The 20,192-nt window shown below is 41.5% G+C and overlaps 1 protein-coding gene across 1 annotated transcript in view; it reads right to left on the reverse strand.

The window, feature by feature from the left end:
* Nucleotides 1-2,235: 2,235 nt before the first annotated feature.
* Nucleotides 2,236-20,192, reverse strand: part of MAX (MYC associated factor X) — a 703,696-nt gene continuing 685,739 nt past the window's right edge. Inside the window, exons 3-5 of the mRNA XM_083444472.1 lie at nucleotides 10,884-10,991; nucleotides 5,220-5,343; nucleotides 2,236-3,513 (exon numbers count right to left, since the gene is read on the reverse strand). Coding sequence (XP_083300598.1) covers nucleotides 3,326-3,513; nucleotides 5,220-5,343; nucleotides 10,884-10,991 — 420 coding nt within the window. The 3' untranslated portion in view covers nucleotides 2,236-3,325. The remainder of the gene's footprint in view (nucleotides 3,514-5,219; nucleotides 5,344-10,883; nucleotides 10,992-20,192) is intronic.

The following is a 20,192-nucleotide window of genomic DNA, read 5'->3' on the forward strand; positions in this document are numbered from 1 at the left end:
CAATGCTTGGTGATATTTCTTAAGGCAGAGGGATGCTAAGAGAATTTCAGGACATCAAGTGAATTTAAAGCTACCTCTGATGCCTGAAAGTAGCATAAATTACAGGTGGAGGTGTTAGACGGACGTTGATTTGGGCAATACACTACAAGAGTGTTCACAATCCAGCTTTCTGGACTCTGAATTTGAGTTTCTTTGGTGCAAAACTCAGCCCTGCCTACCTCTTCTCTTGAAGGGATCATGGCTTCTTCATTAAGTCTTCAAAATCTTGACCAATCTGAAGAGAAGACACGCTGCAAGCTGCTTCCATGAGGGTAGGGGGAAGGCACTGAACAATATAACTTCCTAGGTAGTAGTGAAAAGGGTGCTTAGGAGGCAGGGTTGTTAAAAGCAACTTCATTCCCCTTGTGGGAAATGTGATTTCCAGGGAGATGTTTATGCATATATAGCAAAGGTATGCTCTTACTGAAGAACTGCTGACTAGATAGCAATTACTAGAGCAGTGTTGCCATCCACTGCAAATTAGGGTAATAATAGGTTTAATTGGTAGAAAGCTGTAGAACAGGAATGGGAAACCTGTATGTATCCTCCCAAATGTTGAACTACAACTCCCATTATCCTTAACCATTGGCTGTGCTGGCTGGGGCTGATGGGAGCCCAACAACAGGAGCAAGTCACAAGTTCCCCATCCCTGTTGCAAATGTGACAAAGGGCAACTGGCTGCCGTATAGGTAGCTTTGCACAATCAGCAATAGTGGGGTGGACTATAACCACAGCCATAAAGCAGCACTGATCTTTCTGTTCGGCAAAGCTGAACAGCGGTGTCTTCTTACCATTCCTTAATGAAGAAAATTGTCAGATATTTTCATTGCCTCTCAAGATGGCTAAACTTGCATGCGAGATGCTGTTGTCACAGGGAACTTTTAAAATGGGATTGTCCCCATCTGCACTTTGAAAAAGTACAGCCTCCTCTCTAGTGTAGCTTTTGGTCAGAGACTAGCCTGCATTCTAGTTTAGAAGCGAAGGGACTTTTTGAGAGCCTTGAGTTCTACACGGTTTAAAGGGGGGGAGCTTAAAACCAAATCAAGAGCGAGCCAGAGAATTATGCCTGTAAAATAAACATTAACCTTCCTTGTATGGCTGAGGTCACAGGGCGTTAAAGCTGGTGTTCTGCTGATCTGATTGTTACAGATCAAGGCCAGTTTCCAGCTACCAATGAGTTGAGCTGCCAGAGGAAGTGCTTCCTGGATCCCTCTTCCTGCTTAACTATTGTTCCAGATGCCCCACCCCCACCCCTCTTGCATACGCCATCAGTAGTGTGTGCAGAGGTGGTGACACTGCTGCCCTGCAGCCAAAAGCCTGTCACCTTCTGATTTTCAAGAGGTGAGAAACTCCTAGCAGCCGTTTTGTGGCTTTTAGAACTGCACCAAGCAGCCAGATGCTGTACCCTGTACAAAGCTTGTGTATGTCCAAAAACTGAGCAAAATCCTAGTTATGCCTCCTGCACTCCCTGTGCATGTGGGGCTGTTGCTGAGAGTGCTGCCGCCCAAGAGGAGGAAGCCCACAGGACCAGAAATGTTGCAATATTTCACACTCAAACTAGGAAGCAACTCTTGCCATTTCCTGTTACATATGTGTGTGTGACACAGGACCACTTTAGCCACCTGCTTGTTTTTTTATCAGCATCTTTCTGCAAAGCTGTCTACTTGTTTGGCCCAAAGAACCATTCTGAGATAGCACCATTCACAAATAAGACCTCCATCTTTCTTAATTGTAGAAAGAGATTTCTCACCATTATGTGACAAGCTGCAGCTGCATAAATGGAGATACATGCTGCCCTCAAAACAAAGGGAAACAGCCATTCTTCCCCCCACCCCATTGGTTTTGGGGTAGTATGTGCAATTGAAAACATGTAGCAGAGGCAATATTTCTTATCCTATTAGAAGAGAGATACCTGCAAAGCTCTTCCTTTATTTGATCAACTTACTAAAAGTACAGAAGCACTTTACAGTAACTCCCCTGTATCAGCATATCTGAGAAGTGCAAGATTTGGAGATCTTAAATAAATGTTGAGTTTGCCTGTGAAGCCTTGCTCATAATTCTATTTCAACAGGCTAAGCCTTTTCTCACGTGGGAATAGAAATTATTCTGTCTCTTAACGTCAGAAAAGTAGAAGCAAAACTGCCAAGAGGCATATCCGCCCCTATCGGTTTCCACAAAGACACCAGTACCACTCAAAAGGATAAAATACTTTTTTATTTATAGTCTTATAGTAAAGGGAAGCCTTAACTTGCAAGACAATTCTTGGGCAGTATGTACAACATACTTCAGTTTATGGAATAGACTCACACCTGGACAGAGACCAAGCTACATTTGTATACACTAAATTCAGAAAACGTCACAAACAAGAGTGGGAAGAAGACAAAAATATAAGGTCACACACACCGACACACACACACTGACACACACACACACATATGCACACTCATGCACATGTGCGTGCACATGCACACATACACACAGTGGCCTTTGCTCACTCACAGCCTGTGCCCATTTAAGTCATTATGGGGTAACTGGCCCATTTGCCAGAGGGCAGGAGGTCCACGCTTTGATGCAGTTATTAGTACCAAGTAACAAAGCTTGTGGTGTGTATTTACATTATAAAAGCTGGCTCTAATTCTGAGAAATTCATTAAGAGGGAAGAACTGATCATGGTATGAATCTGTAGCTTCACGTCACCAATGTCCGCAGCAAGAGGAGGAATCTGATCGGATTGAGTTTCCATAGTAGGAAATAAATACCAATTAATCACTTGCCAAAGTACAAAAAGGAAATCCATCTCCCTGCTTCACCCTGAATTCTGCACCATCCCTTCAGGAAACTAGGGACATGCACTCGCATGGATCTGCATGATTCCCTTCCCCCACCAAGATCCTTCAGGGGACATTTGGCTTTGTTGTCATAAATAAACATATTTTGATGAGACAGTGACTGGTACGGCTCTAGTGAAAGGATGGAGGGGTCATTGTCACCACAGAGTCCAGGCAACCATAGACTCATGAGTTCATCAAATGGCCTGGGCATTCCTGACACTAGAACCTGCAGCCATGAGGCAGGACAAGACAAAACTACATCCTGCTCGAAGCTATGGCCGGTGTCTTCCAGAAGGTAAGCTGCCAAGCCAAGGGGTTGGGTTAACTCAAAAGGGGCCACATAGGGGCAAGGAACAGGGGAAGCTGCAGTCCGAGAGCCTCTACTAAAGAAAAAAAAAAGGAAAGTCCTTAAGCAGCCAGCGAGTGTCTAATGGCAGCGGGAACAGGGGCCTCTTCTAGCTGGCCTCCATACGAAGCTTCTTCCGGCTCTGTGGCTCTTCCAGCTCAGACTCTGAACTGGAGTCGGAGCCTCCATCAAAGGCGGAGATGGTACTGCCCTTGGGATTGGTGTAGAGGCTGTTGTCTGAAGAGGAATAGTTGGCCTGCAGCTGAGCACTTGACCTTGCCTTCTCCAGGGCACGAACTAAAAGGCAAGAACAAGCATATGGAAATAGGCTGGGGGAAAGTAGGCATTGCACATAAAATGAACATGCTCTCATGTTGGTGATCTTAACACTTGGCTGACAGAATGTTATTGATTGGCATACCCTGCTTTTTAAAAACTTAATGTAGTTAAGGTAGTATAAATACAATTTTAAAAATCAAAATTAAAAAGAAAGATTCCCAAATAACTTTCAGTTCTGTAACTAAGATTGGTACCTCTAAAGATGTTAAGGCCCAAACTGGGGGAAGATTGGGAAAGTTTTGGAAATAAACCATTTTTTCCTAAGGTCTGATAAAAAAACAGTCATAAGTTTGGGGAATATTATGTGAAATATTTTTTCAGAAAGATTAGTGAAAGTATGTTAATTGCATTATGGGGAAATTCATTTGTGTTCTCCCTCTCTTTTCTGTTTGTATCATAGGACTGAACCCAACTAAGTTCTACTCAGAGTAAACCCACTGAAATTAATGGACCTAAGTTAGCCATGTACAATAATTCCAGTTTTTGCCATACTGTTGACAGCTCAGCCCATGGCCCATATGTTTGTCCTAGCCAGGACATTCTGGCACTTTAAGTCATCAATGCACAAGACAGAGCCTTCTGGTTACACACAGAATGTAGAACTCTCTGTCTTGGGAAGTTTGGTTCCATTTTTTAATTTATTCTGCTACCCATCAAAAACATTCATTTTTTTAGCAAGCTTTCAACTTGCCTGCAAATTAGCAATGGCTGTTGGTTCACTGTCTCTTTAATTGTTTGTTGCTCTTTTACTCAACTGTTTCCATAACTGAATTTTGATTGTATATTTAGTTTTAGTTATATAAGCTGCCTTGTGTTTCCTTTTGGAACAGGAGAAGTGGAGTAAAAAAATTCTAACAAATGCCTGCTGCACTCTGAAATGAACCAGTGTAGTTCAGTGCTAGACTATGAATCTTCCATCAACACACCTTTGCAAATAACTATTATTGGGTTGTTTTATGCCCCCTGTTCCCGGTGTCAGAAGCAGAGGTGCAGTGGAGTTGGGCTTTAAGGTTTGATAAATCCTCTGTGGGTGTGTGTACGCACGCATCCACACCCACACATATCCAGCACTATGAAACTTGCTACTTATACTTCTGCCTAGTGGTAACCATTAGTCCTCCCTTGTGAGCACCAACATACCAGTCTGCTTTAAATATGTCTTAATTATTCGGCTTGAGAAAACTTTGTATGCTTCAAAACAGGAACATGCCACTCACTTACACTGTTCCATCAAACGATCCCACCATAATCACCATCCTGGCATAAACTGTACATCTTAGGCAAGGGAGAAAGACTCCTCAGAGCAAACCCCAATCCTTGGGCTGTTTTGAATGACTGTATTCAATGGCTTCATTGCCAATGTGCAAAACTTTGGATCTTCTCACTCCAACCACAGCCTTACTTCATGGGTTCCTGATCACTGGACACCTTACAGCAGTCTCCCCCAACTTGGTTTCCTTCAGGTTTCTTGGACTAACTCCCATCAGCCCCAGCCAGCAAAGATATGCAGGCTGGGAGTTGTAGGCCAAGACATCTTGAAGGCACCAGGTTGGGGAAGCTTCTCTGGCAGAGAAACACGGATAGCAGAGGGTTTTGTTGAGAGGTGGCACAGTATCCTTACCCACAAGATGGCATATGGATTGCCCTAATGCAGCCTCACTCACCTTGCTGCTCCAGCAGGGCGTTCTGGCGCTTTAAGTCATCAATGTCCTGCTGGTGTGTGTGGTTTTTCCGACGCATGTACTGGATGTACTCTGTGGCTTTATCTAGGATTTGGGCCCGGGATGCCTGTTGCAATAGTAGGAAAAAACACACACCAGATAAAGTCCTAGTTCACGTAGGCAGCAAGTCTGATATTCCCTTCTGCAGGGAGGCTAGAGAACTGATTCCTCAGCCCAGTCCACATTTGACTTAGGTTCAATCTTGAAGTCCATGTAATACTTGCAAGAAGTTCAGCACTAGAGAAAGCAGCTTTGAGACTCAGAATATGTTAACTGTTTTCCAATCCCACTATACTGAGCTCCTGAATCAATTGTACTAATGACACCTGTTCCCAGTACTAAAGCAACAGCAGATGGAGCAATCAATGAAACTCCTACAGGGAGCTATAGACTTGGATCATTCCCCATGCCAGCAATTCTGCAAACAAATCCTTCTGCTCACAAGAACTCTTTCAGCAGAGTCTTCCAACTGCTATTCAGTATCCGCAGAACAATCTGCTGTTTTCCTCCATAGAGATAAAGCAAAATGCAAATTATTCCCACATTATTGGCATCTGAGCATAATGTTCCCTGACCATCCAAACACTTAGATCACTTAACAGCAAAATTCAACACTGTACTACCAAATCTTTGCTCACATTGTGGGACCCCTTGTCCTCCATCTTCTGAATGGATCCAGAGGGTCCTCCCCCAGCCCCCAAAGAAGATTTTGGGGCATGTAGGTGGAAGGAGAGGAACAGGAATGGGAAGGCCCATTGCATGAGCAAAGGCCCTCTCTACTCTTGTATGGACACCACTGGATATCATCCTAAAACAATAATGCAGTGCTCTGCTGCACCTATACTTCTCCTGGCTTACGTTTTCGCTCAGCAACTGGGACTGCAAAATGCTGGCCATCTAACTCCGCAGCAGCCTGAAGCTATACAAGGCAATTGCTTAAATGCTCTCATAAGAACTCAGGTTTGTAAAATGTTCTTGGAAAGTTTTTCAAAGCTGCTTGTAGACTATATATGCATGTATATTTTTAATGCAGTACTCATATTTATACTGAAGTTACTGATTGGAAGACTCAAGTGGGATGAGAAATAAGAAAAAGGGCTGCTGATGGCTTCAACTGCAGACTGGAAAGAAAAGGAAGGAAGGAGAACCTAGTCTGAAGGCATTTTTGAGGGAAGACTCTCTCCATTACTGGATGCTGCTGGATCAGACAAACCTGCTCTATGGAAGGTCAAGGAGGCAGGCTGTACTGTCCAAAGGACTGGTTGGAACTGCTTTGTTTTGATGGGCTTCAATTTCCCCTTGTAAGCAGGACCAAAATTATATCATGTGTGCTTTATCTGAAGATGTTTTATGAAAGACATCATGGCTCTCATTAAAATATGTGAAGCTCAAACCTGAATAAGCAGCTATGGCAGATTTTAGAGGGCCAGGATCCCTTGCACAGAAAGTTGCATCTATTTTACGAGATTTGTATACTGCTTAATTGTAATAACCTCTAAGTGGTCTACAGATTTGGACAGCAATACTTGAACTCGGTTACGTATTCAGTAGCTTCACACTGTTCCTGAATGGAAGTAGCAGGGCTGGCAAAGCACACCCCCATCACCTGTAAAAAACTGTTTATTAAAGAAAGGAAACACAAAGCAGGCCTATTTTAAAGCATTGTTAGCTAAACAGCTGCATAACACAAAAACAATGCTGATATGCAGTTAAGTTTTGGTTTCATTTTCAAATTGCAAACATTTAAAGGAGGAGGATATTTATGGTGGTACAATAAGATGGCAGACAAGAGGCAATAATACACATATTTGTATTTAATTTTTGAATAGTCACATTTGTATTTGCCAACAGATATTCCTGTTTTTAACATTTTCTTCTGGTTTTTATAACAGGAACACACAGCTCTAAGCTAAAGAATAATGCAATCACAGGGAAACATAGTTAGGCAGGCATAAGCTCTGTGGTTGGTTTTTTAAAAAAGGTTTCATTTCTGATGTGGCAACAATGTCAACATTCTTTCCCTGTTTTAAAAAGGATCTGTTCTAAAAGGTTGAAAGTATTCTACATTGCCATCATGGCTGGACAGTGTTGTATGCCAAAACAAAAACCACTAGTTCTATACTGTCCACATAACTTTGTTGTCAATTTAGCTATAGTCTACTCTTCAGAATTAAACCTGGTACTTGCCACTGTCAAACTATTTCCCCTCTGGGACTTTCATCGTGTGAGTTCTGTGAACAACCCTGCTTATATGTAGATCTTGCCCAGCTTCACTATGTTCTCATCCTGCCACTAAATGTACTGTCCCTCTCTACCAGTGCTCCAGGAACATTTGGTCGTACAGGAATGTATCATAAAATGTGCAGCATATATAGACCCACATTTATCATTTTCTTTCTTAATGTTTCCTGACACTATGTATAACCTGGCAAAAGTTATGTCCCACTGAGTTTGGTGGACAAATTAAGTGTGTCCTTAACCCTCTCATTAAAGTTAATGGGACTTGGAAATACCTTTTTTTACTGGAATTTGCCCATTTCTTCTTCTATTGATGGCTGCAGCATTTCTTCAGAATGCAATTAAGGTTGGGCAAGACAGTCTCTACAATTAGCAAATGAGAAACAGCAGCAAATATGTCACTTTTAGTAATTAATCCAAGTGACTCTACTTCCCCCAGCACCTGCATGCATCAACTTGGTACTTTATGGTTCATGGTCCCAGTATAATGAAACATCTCTTCATTGTCCAGCCTGCCCTACTAAGTTAATTTTGTTTGCAAAAATGCCACTCTCCAAGCCAGTCAGAAGATCTTGGTTTGACTTTCACTATGTGGCTCTGTTTCATCCCCCATATTGCAGAGGTGGGGTTGGGTGGTGGGTTATATACCAACTGTTGTAAATATGAAATTTTGATAATGCATATGAAGTGCTTTAAACACTTGAAAGCAATATGTAAATATTATTATTATTGCTACACAGTACAAATTTTAATGCAATTTGCTTTTTAATTCTCAACAATTGGGGGGGGGACTGCATATGCCATTTTCTCATTTCTTTCTAATGAACTCCTGTTGTCAACATGAAAAGCATATTCTGCTAGAGGTGTTTATGAATTCTAACCTGGGAGACAATAAGCTCCCATTATTGTTTATTTGATTGTTAGCGTATGTAACCTGAAGTGTATGTAACCTGAGGTACCACTGTATAGGTTCCAACATATGTACAGTGTGTGAGATATTCCCTTCAACTGTATCTAATTTGCAAATAAACCCAAACCCCAAATATTTAGTAGGCTTTGTACTAGAATGTGGGTGTGCATTAGAAAATACAGTCAGATGTTCATCAAATAAATTGGAACTAAAGTGTTTAAGTGGTAAAATACCACTGCTAGGGTTCAACAATAGGCTTATGTCATTTTTATGTATTAAACAGAAACTGGTGTTGACCCCATGCTGTCACTGCATCCCAGATATGCAGAACAATATAAGCAGCATGGCTTTCAAATATTTTGAACTCCAATGGAGTTGACATCACCATAAAGAAACCCTGCCAATCAATCTCCCCAAACAGGGCATAAAATTCCAGGCGCTTTACTCAGAAGCTTGCACTAACCTCAAAGGGGAATTCAAAAAGCAGAAAAGCAGGCCACATATTTTAACTAACATTTATTTATTTATTATTTAGAAACATTTATAGGCCACCTTTATGAGTCAAAGTCACAACAATTTAGGCTGTGTACATGCCATACATTTGAAGCACATGACTTTGAATGCTGGCAACTGTAACTCTGGGAGGGATAAACTACAGTTCCCAGCAATTGGGCGGGTAATCCTGTACTTTAAATTTACTGTGTGTACATAGCCTTATAAAGTAACACATTAAATACAGAAATGTATCCAACATTAGTCATACTTATGAGTAAACCCACTGAAATTCACGAACATGACCAATAGGGCTGAGAGATGTCTGTTTTTCAAAATGACATATCACCAGATAAGCATTACGATACACCATGGGTAGGCAAACTAAGGACCGGGGTCCAGATCCGGCCCAATCGCCTTCTAAATCCGGCCTGTGGATGGTCTGGGAATCAGCATGTTTTTACATGAGTAGAATGTGTGCTTTTATTTAAAATGAATCTCTGGGTTATTTGTGGGGCATAGGAATTTGTTCATTTCCCCCCAAAAAATATAGACTGGCCCCCCACAAGGCCTGAGGGAAGGTCTGCTGAAAACGTTTGCTGACCCCTGTGATACACCGATATATCACAATGTCTGAAGTAAGGATGGAACTATGTAGAAGCGAATGGGGTAACGGATAGATTTAGTTACCTTTAACATACTGTTGCAACTGTTATTTTATAGTACAAAGCAACAAGGGGCGGCAGACCTCATGAGAGAAGCAATGACAGGCTTCACAATTTTCCCCACATCACAATTTTTTACATAGCACACACACGCATTGTGATTTGTGATATATCGCCAAGTCCAATATTATGAAACTTTTAACATAATGTGGACTTCCAACCAATTTTGGACAATGTATCGATAAATCGCCCAGCCCTAACAACCAATGTAGACAAATTAATTTCAGTGAGTCTCCTCCAAGTAAAAGTTAAGTTGGATACTACAGTAAAATAATAAAATACCATAAAAACAGACTATACCACAGCATTAATAAAAACCTGAGTTCTGGCAGCTTTGCCTACATGACCTGAGTACTAAGTGGGTGTGTCTTGGCAATGTCTAGGACAGTGTCATCAGAGGTGACTGCACATAAAAAATGTTGCCTATCAAGCTCAGTACCTTGTACTGAGCTTCTGCAGAAAACCCTGTAGGTATTGTAACCACTGGTGATTAACAGAGCACAATTTCCTCATTCCTTTTTAGAACAGCCACTTTACCACTAAGGAAAGCTAAAAGTTACCTGCTAGCATTATTTATTCATTACCTGCAAGTATAGAGAAGAAAGGCAAGGAAGTCAACCTTCACACATTCTCTGCACACCTAGGGCTAATTCACACAATCTCTCTACTCATGGGTGTTTGCTCGTTCTCAAGACTGAAGGACGCCTGTCTCAACTGTTTGTCACAAGCCTAAACTGAAAGTCTATATGCCAATATTTCTAAGCGCTGACTGAGGGGCGGACATGTGCTCATGGCAGATAACTGAAAACACCCCTACACCAAAAGCAAATTTCAATGTGGGTAAGGCAAACACAGATGACTAATCACAAGCTGAGAGCCAATGAAATGTTCCTATATCACCCTCATAAAGGAAGAGGTAGATGGATCAGGAAGAAGACCATTTCTTCAGGCCTGTGAAGCCACGTGGTAAAAGACTTTCCATTATTTAGAAATGCTTGATGGAAGGGTAAGTTACTTCTCACAACAATATTTCATCTTCATTTTACTCTTAGCTTTCTGAAGCAGCAGAAACATTTCTGTATGCAAACTCTTTGGGACCTTCGCAGAAGTACCTTCTAAGCTGTATTGGCACTGGCTCCTTCCTGCTCAGAAACTTAAGGCAAAATGGGACTGGGATGCAATTCCTTTGTGATTAACAGACAGAACCCAGGGGAAGGTCATCACTTCTCTCAACAAACTCACCTTCTCTCCCTGAAGTGATGGCACAGAGTCCCGCAGGCTATGGAAACTGTCCTTAATGTGGTCCCTACGTTTGCGCTCCAGTGCATTGTGGTGAGCACGTTTGTCGGCCTAAGATAGACAAAACATAGAACAAGTATTAGAATCATCACTGTCCCAGTGGGCAACAAGGCATGTGGCTGCTGCTGAACACTAGCCCGCTAGATTACGGTGCACAGAACAAAAAGGAATGGTATTTTGAATCAAAACTCTGCTAAGAGAGGGAAAGAAACAAAGGGTCAGCAAAAGAAGCATTCAAGGCTGTTCAAGTCCAGAGCAAGCACACAAAACAAGTATGATTAGTAAAGAGGAGAGTGGGCTTTTGCCCTGCAGCAAGTTCCTTGATCAAACTCATCCGCACATGATTGTTCAGAAAGACCTTTGTGACACCTCCTGGACTAGAGATTATCCCCAAAGAGAGCACTAAGATTTCAAAATATGCTCCATGATTCGCTAAGGACGGGAGTCAGAAGACCGTTCCCAGTAACAAGAATTTCTGGGGACTGGGGACTACAGAGAGACTTCAAGTGCAATTGCCAAAGCACTGCAGGAAACATGGAATATCACCTTATCTGTTCATAGTAAAAAAGAAAAGATAGGACTACTTTGTTTCACTATAGCACCGCAGCTGAACATTTAAAATTCAATGCCATTCAAAATCCAAAGCTAGGTCCTTGATTGAAAAAACTGACTTCAACACCTGGATTATTTTTATGTAGGAGCTCCATGTTGATAGAATGCTATTCAAATTTCATAGTAGAAGCAGCTGAAGGATGTGAACACAGCTGCAAGTTTATCAAAGACTGCTCAGAGGATTTCTGGGAGAAAATATATTTCCAGAGTATCACCATCTACTGACACATGCAAGATCAGCTACCCTAGTCCTCAACTCCCACCATGTACTTAGGACTCACTTATTACAACCCAGATCCAATAATTCCCAATATCCATTCTCTACCATAAAATAGAAGATCATTGTCATTAGGCCCTTTGAAGTGAACTGTTTGTCAAAAAAACACCCCCAAACCCCAACCTTATTGCCTATCCCTCACCAGAATAGACACCACACCACTAATGGTCTATGCCATTTAAAGTCAAATATAGTGCAACAGAAGATGCTGCTTTAAGTGTCACACCTGAATTTATCGTTAAAATCTCACACGTTTAAGTCATTTTTTTCCTTCAGGAAAAAGACTCATTTCTGTTTAATTTAATCCCTCCCTAATTATGAAGACTGAAAAATATGGTGTGTCGGGAAATGCAGTGTTTTCACAGTGTGCTTTTCGGATAGCTTTTTGAAGCAGGTTTAAAATACATTTAAAGTATTTCTGAAGCACATCACATTTACGCCCTCTCTGGCTTCCTCTTCCTCTTTTCTGGACCTTTTGTTCTCAATGCCTTTTAAAGGCAATTCCGGTGGCACACTGAACTCAAACTATGATTAATGGAACCCCACCTTTCAAATGTCAAGGCAGTCTCCAGTCACACAGGTTTGGCAATGATCCCACACCCAGCTCCAGACGCAGAAATTGTCTGCCAGATGTAAACAGGCACTCTGGGTGTGGCTGGACCCCAAACCCAAAGCACAAAGAACTTTTTTCTGTCTGTCATAGTTCCCTTTAGGTCACCTTGTTAGAGGAAGAGCTTGACAAACAAGGAGTGGTCCAATCTTTTCCTCCGACACAGGTCACTACAAGGTTCAGAACTTTGGGGTGGCAAAGTAGGAGACACACAGGTCACTTGGATCTGCCAGACAGTTACTACTTTAAAAAGGAAAGGAAAGGAAGAACAAATTCAAGGGATACCGATGATATTTGTTGTGTGCATCAAGAGTGCAAGTGGCAAGCTAGCTATGGTGAAAAGGCAGACTAAATTCCAAGTTCACATACACAATCTTCAGAGATCTCAAGTCAAGAACTGGCCAGCAGCAAAATGCTTCAAGGTTAGCCAAGGAAGAAAGTGACTCAAATCATACCAATACGTAGAAAGAAAGAAAAATCATCATCCTGAAAAAGGACTAGGACCCAAACTCACTACTGTCCTATGGTGTTACTTAAGGCCACGCCAGAAAAGAAAATGTGCAATTTAATTAAGGTATTGAGTAATGTGAAAAAACACACCACATTGTTGTAAGTGTAAGTCCCTATGTTAATAATGTGCCAAATGATGCAATTTAAGGAGATGGTCTTCCATAGCTTTTAGCTTTGTGGGCATTTGAAAAGTTAATGCAAAGCAGTTGCATATGTATAAAGTGCTGCCCAAATGACCTTAAGGAGATCAGGAAAGTAGAGGAAACTAGAAGAGCCTCAAATCTGCTCACACTAGTTGCCAAGTGGCTGCACTGGTCTCTAAGATTACATAAGAAGCTATGAATATGACCATGGTAAAAATAGGGTAAAGAAAAATATACTGGTGATATTATCTGCATCCAGAGGAATAAAATAGAGAAGGTATAACTCTACCTGACACACTGCACTGTAGTCAAGTTACCACAGAATGACCAAAGTGCTAGTTGCAGACACTTTCCCATACAGGAGTTAATTTTGAGGTAGTGTGATAATGATTACTGGTCGCATCTATAACACCACTTTCTTACAACCAGTTCAGCAAAGTAGCCACAGAATCTTCCCATGGACCACAGCAGTTGTAACTATTTCCAGTTACCCTTTAATACTTGGCCATGTGTGTGCTTATAACAAGAATCTACTTCAGTGTAATAACTAGGATTTTATTTATTTTAAAGAATTTTATAGAAGCCTAAATGAATAGACATAAAAAATGTTGCATAATAGCTGGAGAGTGCCCAATACAGTCATAAACAAATATGATAGAAGGCCACTGCCTAATTGTCCACAGTTCATGGGGTAGTACTGCTAAAGTTATTAGTGACACTAATAAATGTTAATGCCAGTCACAGCAGCGCCGAGATATTCTAAAATTTATGTTATCATGTGTCTATTCAGGCAATTTTATTGCATGCTGAGCAGTGTTAGAAATTAGGCAGGTGCATTTTGCTACTGGTGCAGGTCCAATTGTGACCATGTGGAGATTTCCAGATGCCAGGTTAGTGACTGACATCTCCATCTGGTTGGCCTCTCCAGCTTTCTCAAACAGGTAAGCAAAAAAGCTTATTTATTGCATTTATATCCCACCTTTTTCTCCAAGGAGTTCATGATTCACCCCCCTCATCAATTCATCCTTACAACAACCCTGTGAGAATCATAGAACTGTAGAGTTGGAAGGGATCCTGAGGATCATCTAGTCCAACCCCCCTGCAATGCAGGAATATACAGCTGTCCCATATGGGGATCAAACCTGCAGCTCTGGTATTATCATCACCATCCTCTAACCAACTGGTGAGGTAGGTTAGGAGGCTGTGACTGGTCCAAGGTTACATAGTGAGCTTTACGATTGAGTGGCGATTTGAACCCTGATCTCCTAGGTCCTAGTCCAACATTCCAACCATTACACCTAGGGTACTTCTACTATGGGGCAGCTATATAAATTAAGTAGGTAAATAAATATGCAGAAAGCAAAATGTCACTTAGAGAAGGCTCTGAAATATTTTTATTGAAGCTTGAATTTGTTTTATTCTGGATTGTTGTATTTGATGTTTTAGTGTGCTGTAAACTGCTTTGAGTTTTTTTCTTTAAAATACAAAGCGGTATAGAAATGAAATGAAGAAGAAATTCCCGGGGGGGGGGGGGCAGGGGGAAATGGTGCCGAGACATTGAGTTGTGGCGACTGTAACTTAGGTTTAATGTGCCATCTGGCTTATATATGTGAGTTTCTAACACTGATGCTGATCTCAAAAGCCAGTTCAACTAGCTAATTTCACCAAGCAGGTATGTATTGCCATATTTAGGAGTGTTATAATAATTTAAAGGCAAACTATAAAAACATTGACCATTGAAAATATAACCCTGCTCCCCATTTCATAGCTGGTACATTTCATTGGTAGTTCTAGGGAATTCTAAGGAACCTAGAAAACCAAGGTGATGCAGGTGAGCTATCCTTTTTCTATTAAGAGAAGCCCAATAGCACAACTATGGCCAAGGTGACACAGATACCATTGGTTGTGGTATGCTAAACATCACGTTTCCTCAAATCACTTCGTAACAACGGGCCCAGTTAACAGTGGATATAGCACCTGGCCCTACTGTGATGTACTACTGACAATAATTCAAAGCAAGTGAATTGCATTTAGGAAAGACTGCCAAATCTAATCCAATGAGTTCTGGCTGGCACATGCCAGACTAAATGCCGAATAAGGATAGCAAGAAAACACTAGCCTCCATTCATCAGAGTACGGTGGCCCACTGCCATGCCACTCTCCATTACTACCTCATCAGCTACTTTCAAAACCATTGGACTGTCCAGGAAAATATCAGCTCCTGGCAAGGAAAGAGGGCTGAGAAGAGGGAGGAAACCAATATTCTTCTCTCTTAATAGAGTCTGACAGTTAGAACTGTGTGTAATGTACATGAACTCATGGATATGAACCCATTCAAACCAGAAAAGAAACAGTGGAATTTAGCTCTGAAAACCCAATCTTGGTTTTATAACTTGCCAGGAATCAGGCAGCTGAATATAAAAGAGGGATCTTAGTCTTTTATTCAGGTAGGTATGTTAAGACGTATCATGAGTTTGACAGCAACTAGGCCCACATTGAACCAATTGCTGGGGAAAGTCCTTTGAAATCTAGCCCTAATGCTGCACATTGAAGGCTCCGTCTTTGGCAGCTGAAAATAGGTATTTATCATATCACAATGGGCATTTGGTAGCCTCGCAACATTCTGCTTTATCTCAACCTGAAGAGACAGTTCTCAAAAGAAGCAACTCTTACAGGCATCCACAGCAGCACAATAGGCTTTGAACCACATGTGACAATTGTGGCACACAGTAATTTTACCCTAGTCTTCTAAGTAGACAAGACTCAAACCATGGGTAGGCAAACTAAGGCCCGGGGGCCGGATCCGGCCCCATCTCCTTCTAAATCCGGCCCGCAGACGGTCCGGGAATCAGCGTGTTTTTACATGAGTAGAATGTGTCCTTGTATTTAAAATGCAGCTCTGGGTTATTTGTGAGGCATAGGAATTCATTCATATATTTTTTTCAAAATACAGTCCGGCTCCCCACAAGGTCTGAGGGACAGTGGACCGGCCTCCTGCTGAAAAAGTTTGTTGACCCCTACATCAAACAGTCACCCATCCAAAAACTTACAGATTAACATAGCAAGCTGGATGTGACTTCAGTTTGTATTCCATGTTGCCCTAAAACAGAACTCTTTGGTCTTTACAACAGGGTGGGCTAGCCTATGGCCTTTGAGATGTTGCTTAAGTCCAACCCACATCAGCCAGAGCAAGCATAACCAATGCTCAGGAATGATGGGAGGTCTACTTCTGCTTTTAGTGCCCCAATTACCCCCATAAAATATAAAATGCTAGAGGCAATATACGTAGCCACTAGGGCTGGGCGATGTATCAATACATGGTCCAAAATCAGTTCAAAGTACTCAGATAATGCAGGCAAAGCTGCAAGAACTCAGGTTTTTATGAATGCTGTGGTGTAGTCAGTTTTTATGGTATTTTATTATTTCACTGTTGTATCCAACTTAACTTTTACTTAGAGTAGCCCCACTGAAATTAATTGGCCTAAGTTGATCATTAGGGCTAGGCGATGCATCAGTAAATTGTCCAAAATTGGTTGGAAGCCAACATTGTGGTAACAGGTTCATAATATTCGGCATGGTGATATATCACGAATTATGATGTGTGCATGTGCTTCTGCAGGAAGTTCCTGCAGCCAATCAGAAGCCGCGTAAGCCCCGCTGGATGTCCGGGTTCCAAAAGAACGTTCGCAAACCGGAACAATCACTTTCAGGTTTGCAGGGCTTGGGAGCCAAAACGCCTGAGTCCCAGGGTGTTTGGGATCCAAGGTACAACTGTACTATAAAATAACAGTTGTAATAATATGTTAAAAGTAAATAAAAATGTATCTGTTTTAGACTCCTAGGTAGTAGCAGTTGCCAAAGCATTAACCCATTCACCTCTACAATAGTTTCATCCTTATTTCAGACATTGCTCAGCCCTACTAGCTATTGAAAGCATGATGTTTCTCAGAAACATGACTTTTGGGGACAATACTCCCAAATTTCTATATGGAATGGCAGCCACAAGCCTATGCTCATCTCACGCAATTGGCAAATATTTAGTACTCTCCTTCACATACTGGCATTCACAATACAACAGAGAAGTGCCTTTGAATTTGTAGTCATCACAAATTACATTATGTAGCTACGTTACAAAACTCAAATAAAAGTTGTTCTCCTAAAATATAATGAGTAGTCCAAGTACACTGGAATTCTATCATGGTGCTCACTCACCATAAGAATCAAAAGGTTCAGTATCTCACAGGAACATTGCTGCCATATACCAAGTTAGACCATTGTCCCATCTAACTCAATATTGTCTATACTGACTGGCAGTGGTCTATCAGAGTGGGGTCTATCCCATCCCTACATGGAGATCCTGGGGATTGAACCTGGAACATTCTGCATGTAAAGCACATTCTCTACTCCTAAGCTACAGCCCCTTTCCCCTAAAAAAATGCACCACAGTTAGAAAGTCAATTTACAAAAATGGGAGGACTTGAAACAAAACAATCCAACTACAGGTAGCCGGAAGGGTTCCAGCACACACACCACACCATAAACGCAAGACACATCCTTGAGGTATATGAAGTGCTTTTAATGCAAGTGAAGTGCTACCTGTAACTTGCTCCCCCCCCCCCAACACAACTGGTTTCTCAACACCTGCAACTGCACATTACAAACATGAATTTGCCAGGATAAAACAAATAGACATTTTCATTAATAATCAATAAAATTAATGTAACCATTCACACAAAATTTGGAAAACATAATGCTGATTTTTCTCACCTATTCAGCTTTAGTCAACTTCCTAGCAGTTCTCTGTGAAACATCACCCACTGGCCTTCAACCCAGTCATATTTTAAAGAAAATTTCGATAGCTTAAAATTCTTCTGTAGACCTACTGTTCCTAGGAATATCCACCAGAAAGTAAGTAGAAATAATTTTGCTTCTTTCTTTAGCAACATGAATTTCAGTGGTTGCATATTTCACCATGGAAACAGAATTCTTTTTCTAAGGTATGTTTTCCTGTTTAGAACAACAAGGAGGAAAAGTGTCTTAAACCTTGATTTGTTAAACTGAGTAAATATTAAGCTGGACCTCTGCACATTCTCTAAAGCCAGGGCAATTTGAACTGGACAGGCATGTACAACAGCAACCAAGTTAGTTTTTCTCAAGGTGGATCAGTATTCATTATTAAAAACCAGATTTTATATAACATCCTTTAAAATGGAATCCTAATTTAATACAAATGTTAAGCTCTACACTTACAATCTCTTAAAACTAAATCATGGCAATTTATTAAACACATTTACTGTTTAAAAAAATGCTTTTCTATTTAAAGATGCATAGAAGAATACATATAAGGGGAAATATGTATTTTGGGGAAAAAACAAAGAAACCTGATACCAATCAATATAAATACATGACTTTTTTGTGGCATCCTAAGGGGCACAGGTTTGTATGGTTCCAGCATAGGAGTTACTCCTGTTTGTGGAAGGAACTGAGGTTTACTGGAAACCCAGTCCCACCAATCCTCTGGAGGAGCTTTTCAGGGGAACAGAGGAAGTTGCAGGAAGTAAGAGCCTCCCCATCCTTCTTCTAATGGGAGTTTGCAAATTATTGATATTTTTTACAATCAGCATGGGCATTCACTTTTTAGTGAAGTTTCCTTTTTGTCCAATAACTAATGTTTAATGGAGCAGGTGCAAATTTGCAGCCAACCTGCACTGCATGGCTGAAGGTTTTGGATTATACTGCTGGTTTGTATAAAAGCTGTGTTTAGCTGCAAGTCAATATGCTTTGCTATAGAAACTAGTCAGTATGTATGTATGTTCAGTAGACATGTGGATTTCAAATAGGAAACTTGACTTAAGTTTGACATTTTTTCTTTACAATTTAATTAGAAATCAATCCACCCTTTTTCTAAAATGCTGACTATACATTAAACACTACTCTCCTTTGCACTTTTATCCACACTCAACAAGCAAAGTTACTTAATTAAATTCCTATAGAGGCTGTAATACACTACAAGAAACTTTCCAACAGGCAAAGGCAACACAGAAAAACCCTATCACTGGCTGTTCTGCATGGTCACAAACAAAGCTGTGCATCATAGTGTAGATTTCAAGAATAAGGAGGCTTTAATCTTGAAATTCGCTTTTACTATAAATTGCTAGGGATGCTAGAAAGCACATCCAAGTAGCACACACACACACATATATAAAAATTAAATATTCAACAACTGAGTCAGAGTAAGCTGCTTTGTGGAAGTTTTCTGTAGAGGCCAGCATTTCCACTATAATCCACTAAGGAGATTAAACACCAAAATAAGAGAATTCCCAGCTTCTCGCTCATTAAATCCCCTGGCAGCAGCAGCAGGAGGGGGGCTCTTCCACAACCCTCTTGGAACCTTCAGCATGCAGCATCCTGCAAGCAGAAAACCCTTCGAAGCCCCAAAGAGGCCTTTCAAAGACAGTGCACTTTGCTGCCCTGAAAGATAAGGCTACAGACCAGGGATATACATTTTAAAACACCCACCCCCGATTGTGGATGTCTTTTCTCTAAATCCCCTGCTCCTCCAGACAGCGTGTCTTCGCCTCTTCCAGGCTCCCAAGGAAATAAATAGTGCTATATGCTTTCTGCCAATGTAGGCAATTCCCCTCTGCAGTATATGATTCCATCACATGCCTGGCCTGGGAGGTGAGATGTAGCTTCAAGGGTGAAACTGCCAGGGTTCCCATCACAGCCAATCCTCCTCGCCCCACTGCAAAATTGTGGTTTCGGCCTTTGCTGCGAACCATCTATATTCAACACGACAATGGCTGCTCCCTGCCCCAGATTTTCCACTCTCCACTCTTGGCCTTCAGCCCACAGTCGCCCCCCCCCAAAAAAAACCTCTGAGCACCTCGTCCTTTGCTTCCCCCTCTAATCCCTTCGCCTCCCCCCACCTCCAAGCACCACCATCACTACCCAGCCAAGCTGCACGAGGCCTAGATAAAAGTCTCCTCCCCTGGAGCCCAGCCCGGGAGCAGCTCCAGCCTCGCCACCGCCACAATCTCTCCCAAACAGGTGTCTGTCTGTCTCTCCGACCCCAGACGCAGCCGCCCCCCGCCCCTCTT

This window comes from Podarcis tiliguerta (genome assembly GCF_965153285.1).
Source record: "Podarcis tiliguerta genome assembly, chromosome: 1".
Lineage (NCBI taxonomy): Eukaryota > Metazoa > Chordata > Lepidosauria > Squamata > Lacertidae > Podarcis > Podarcis tiliguerta.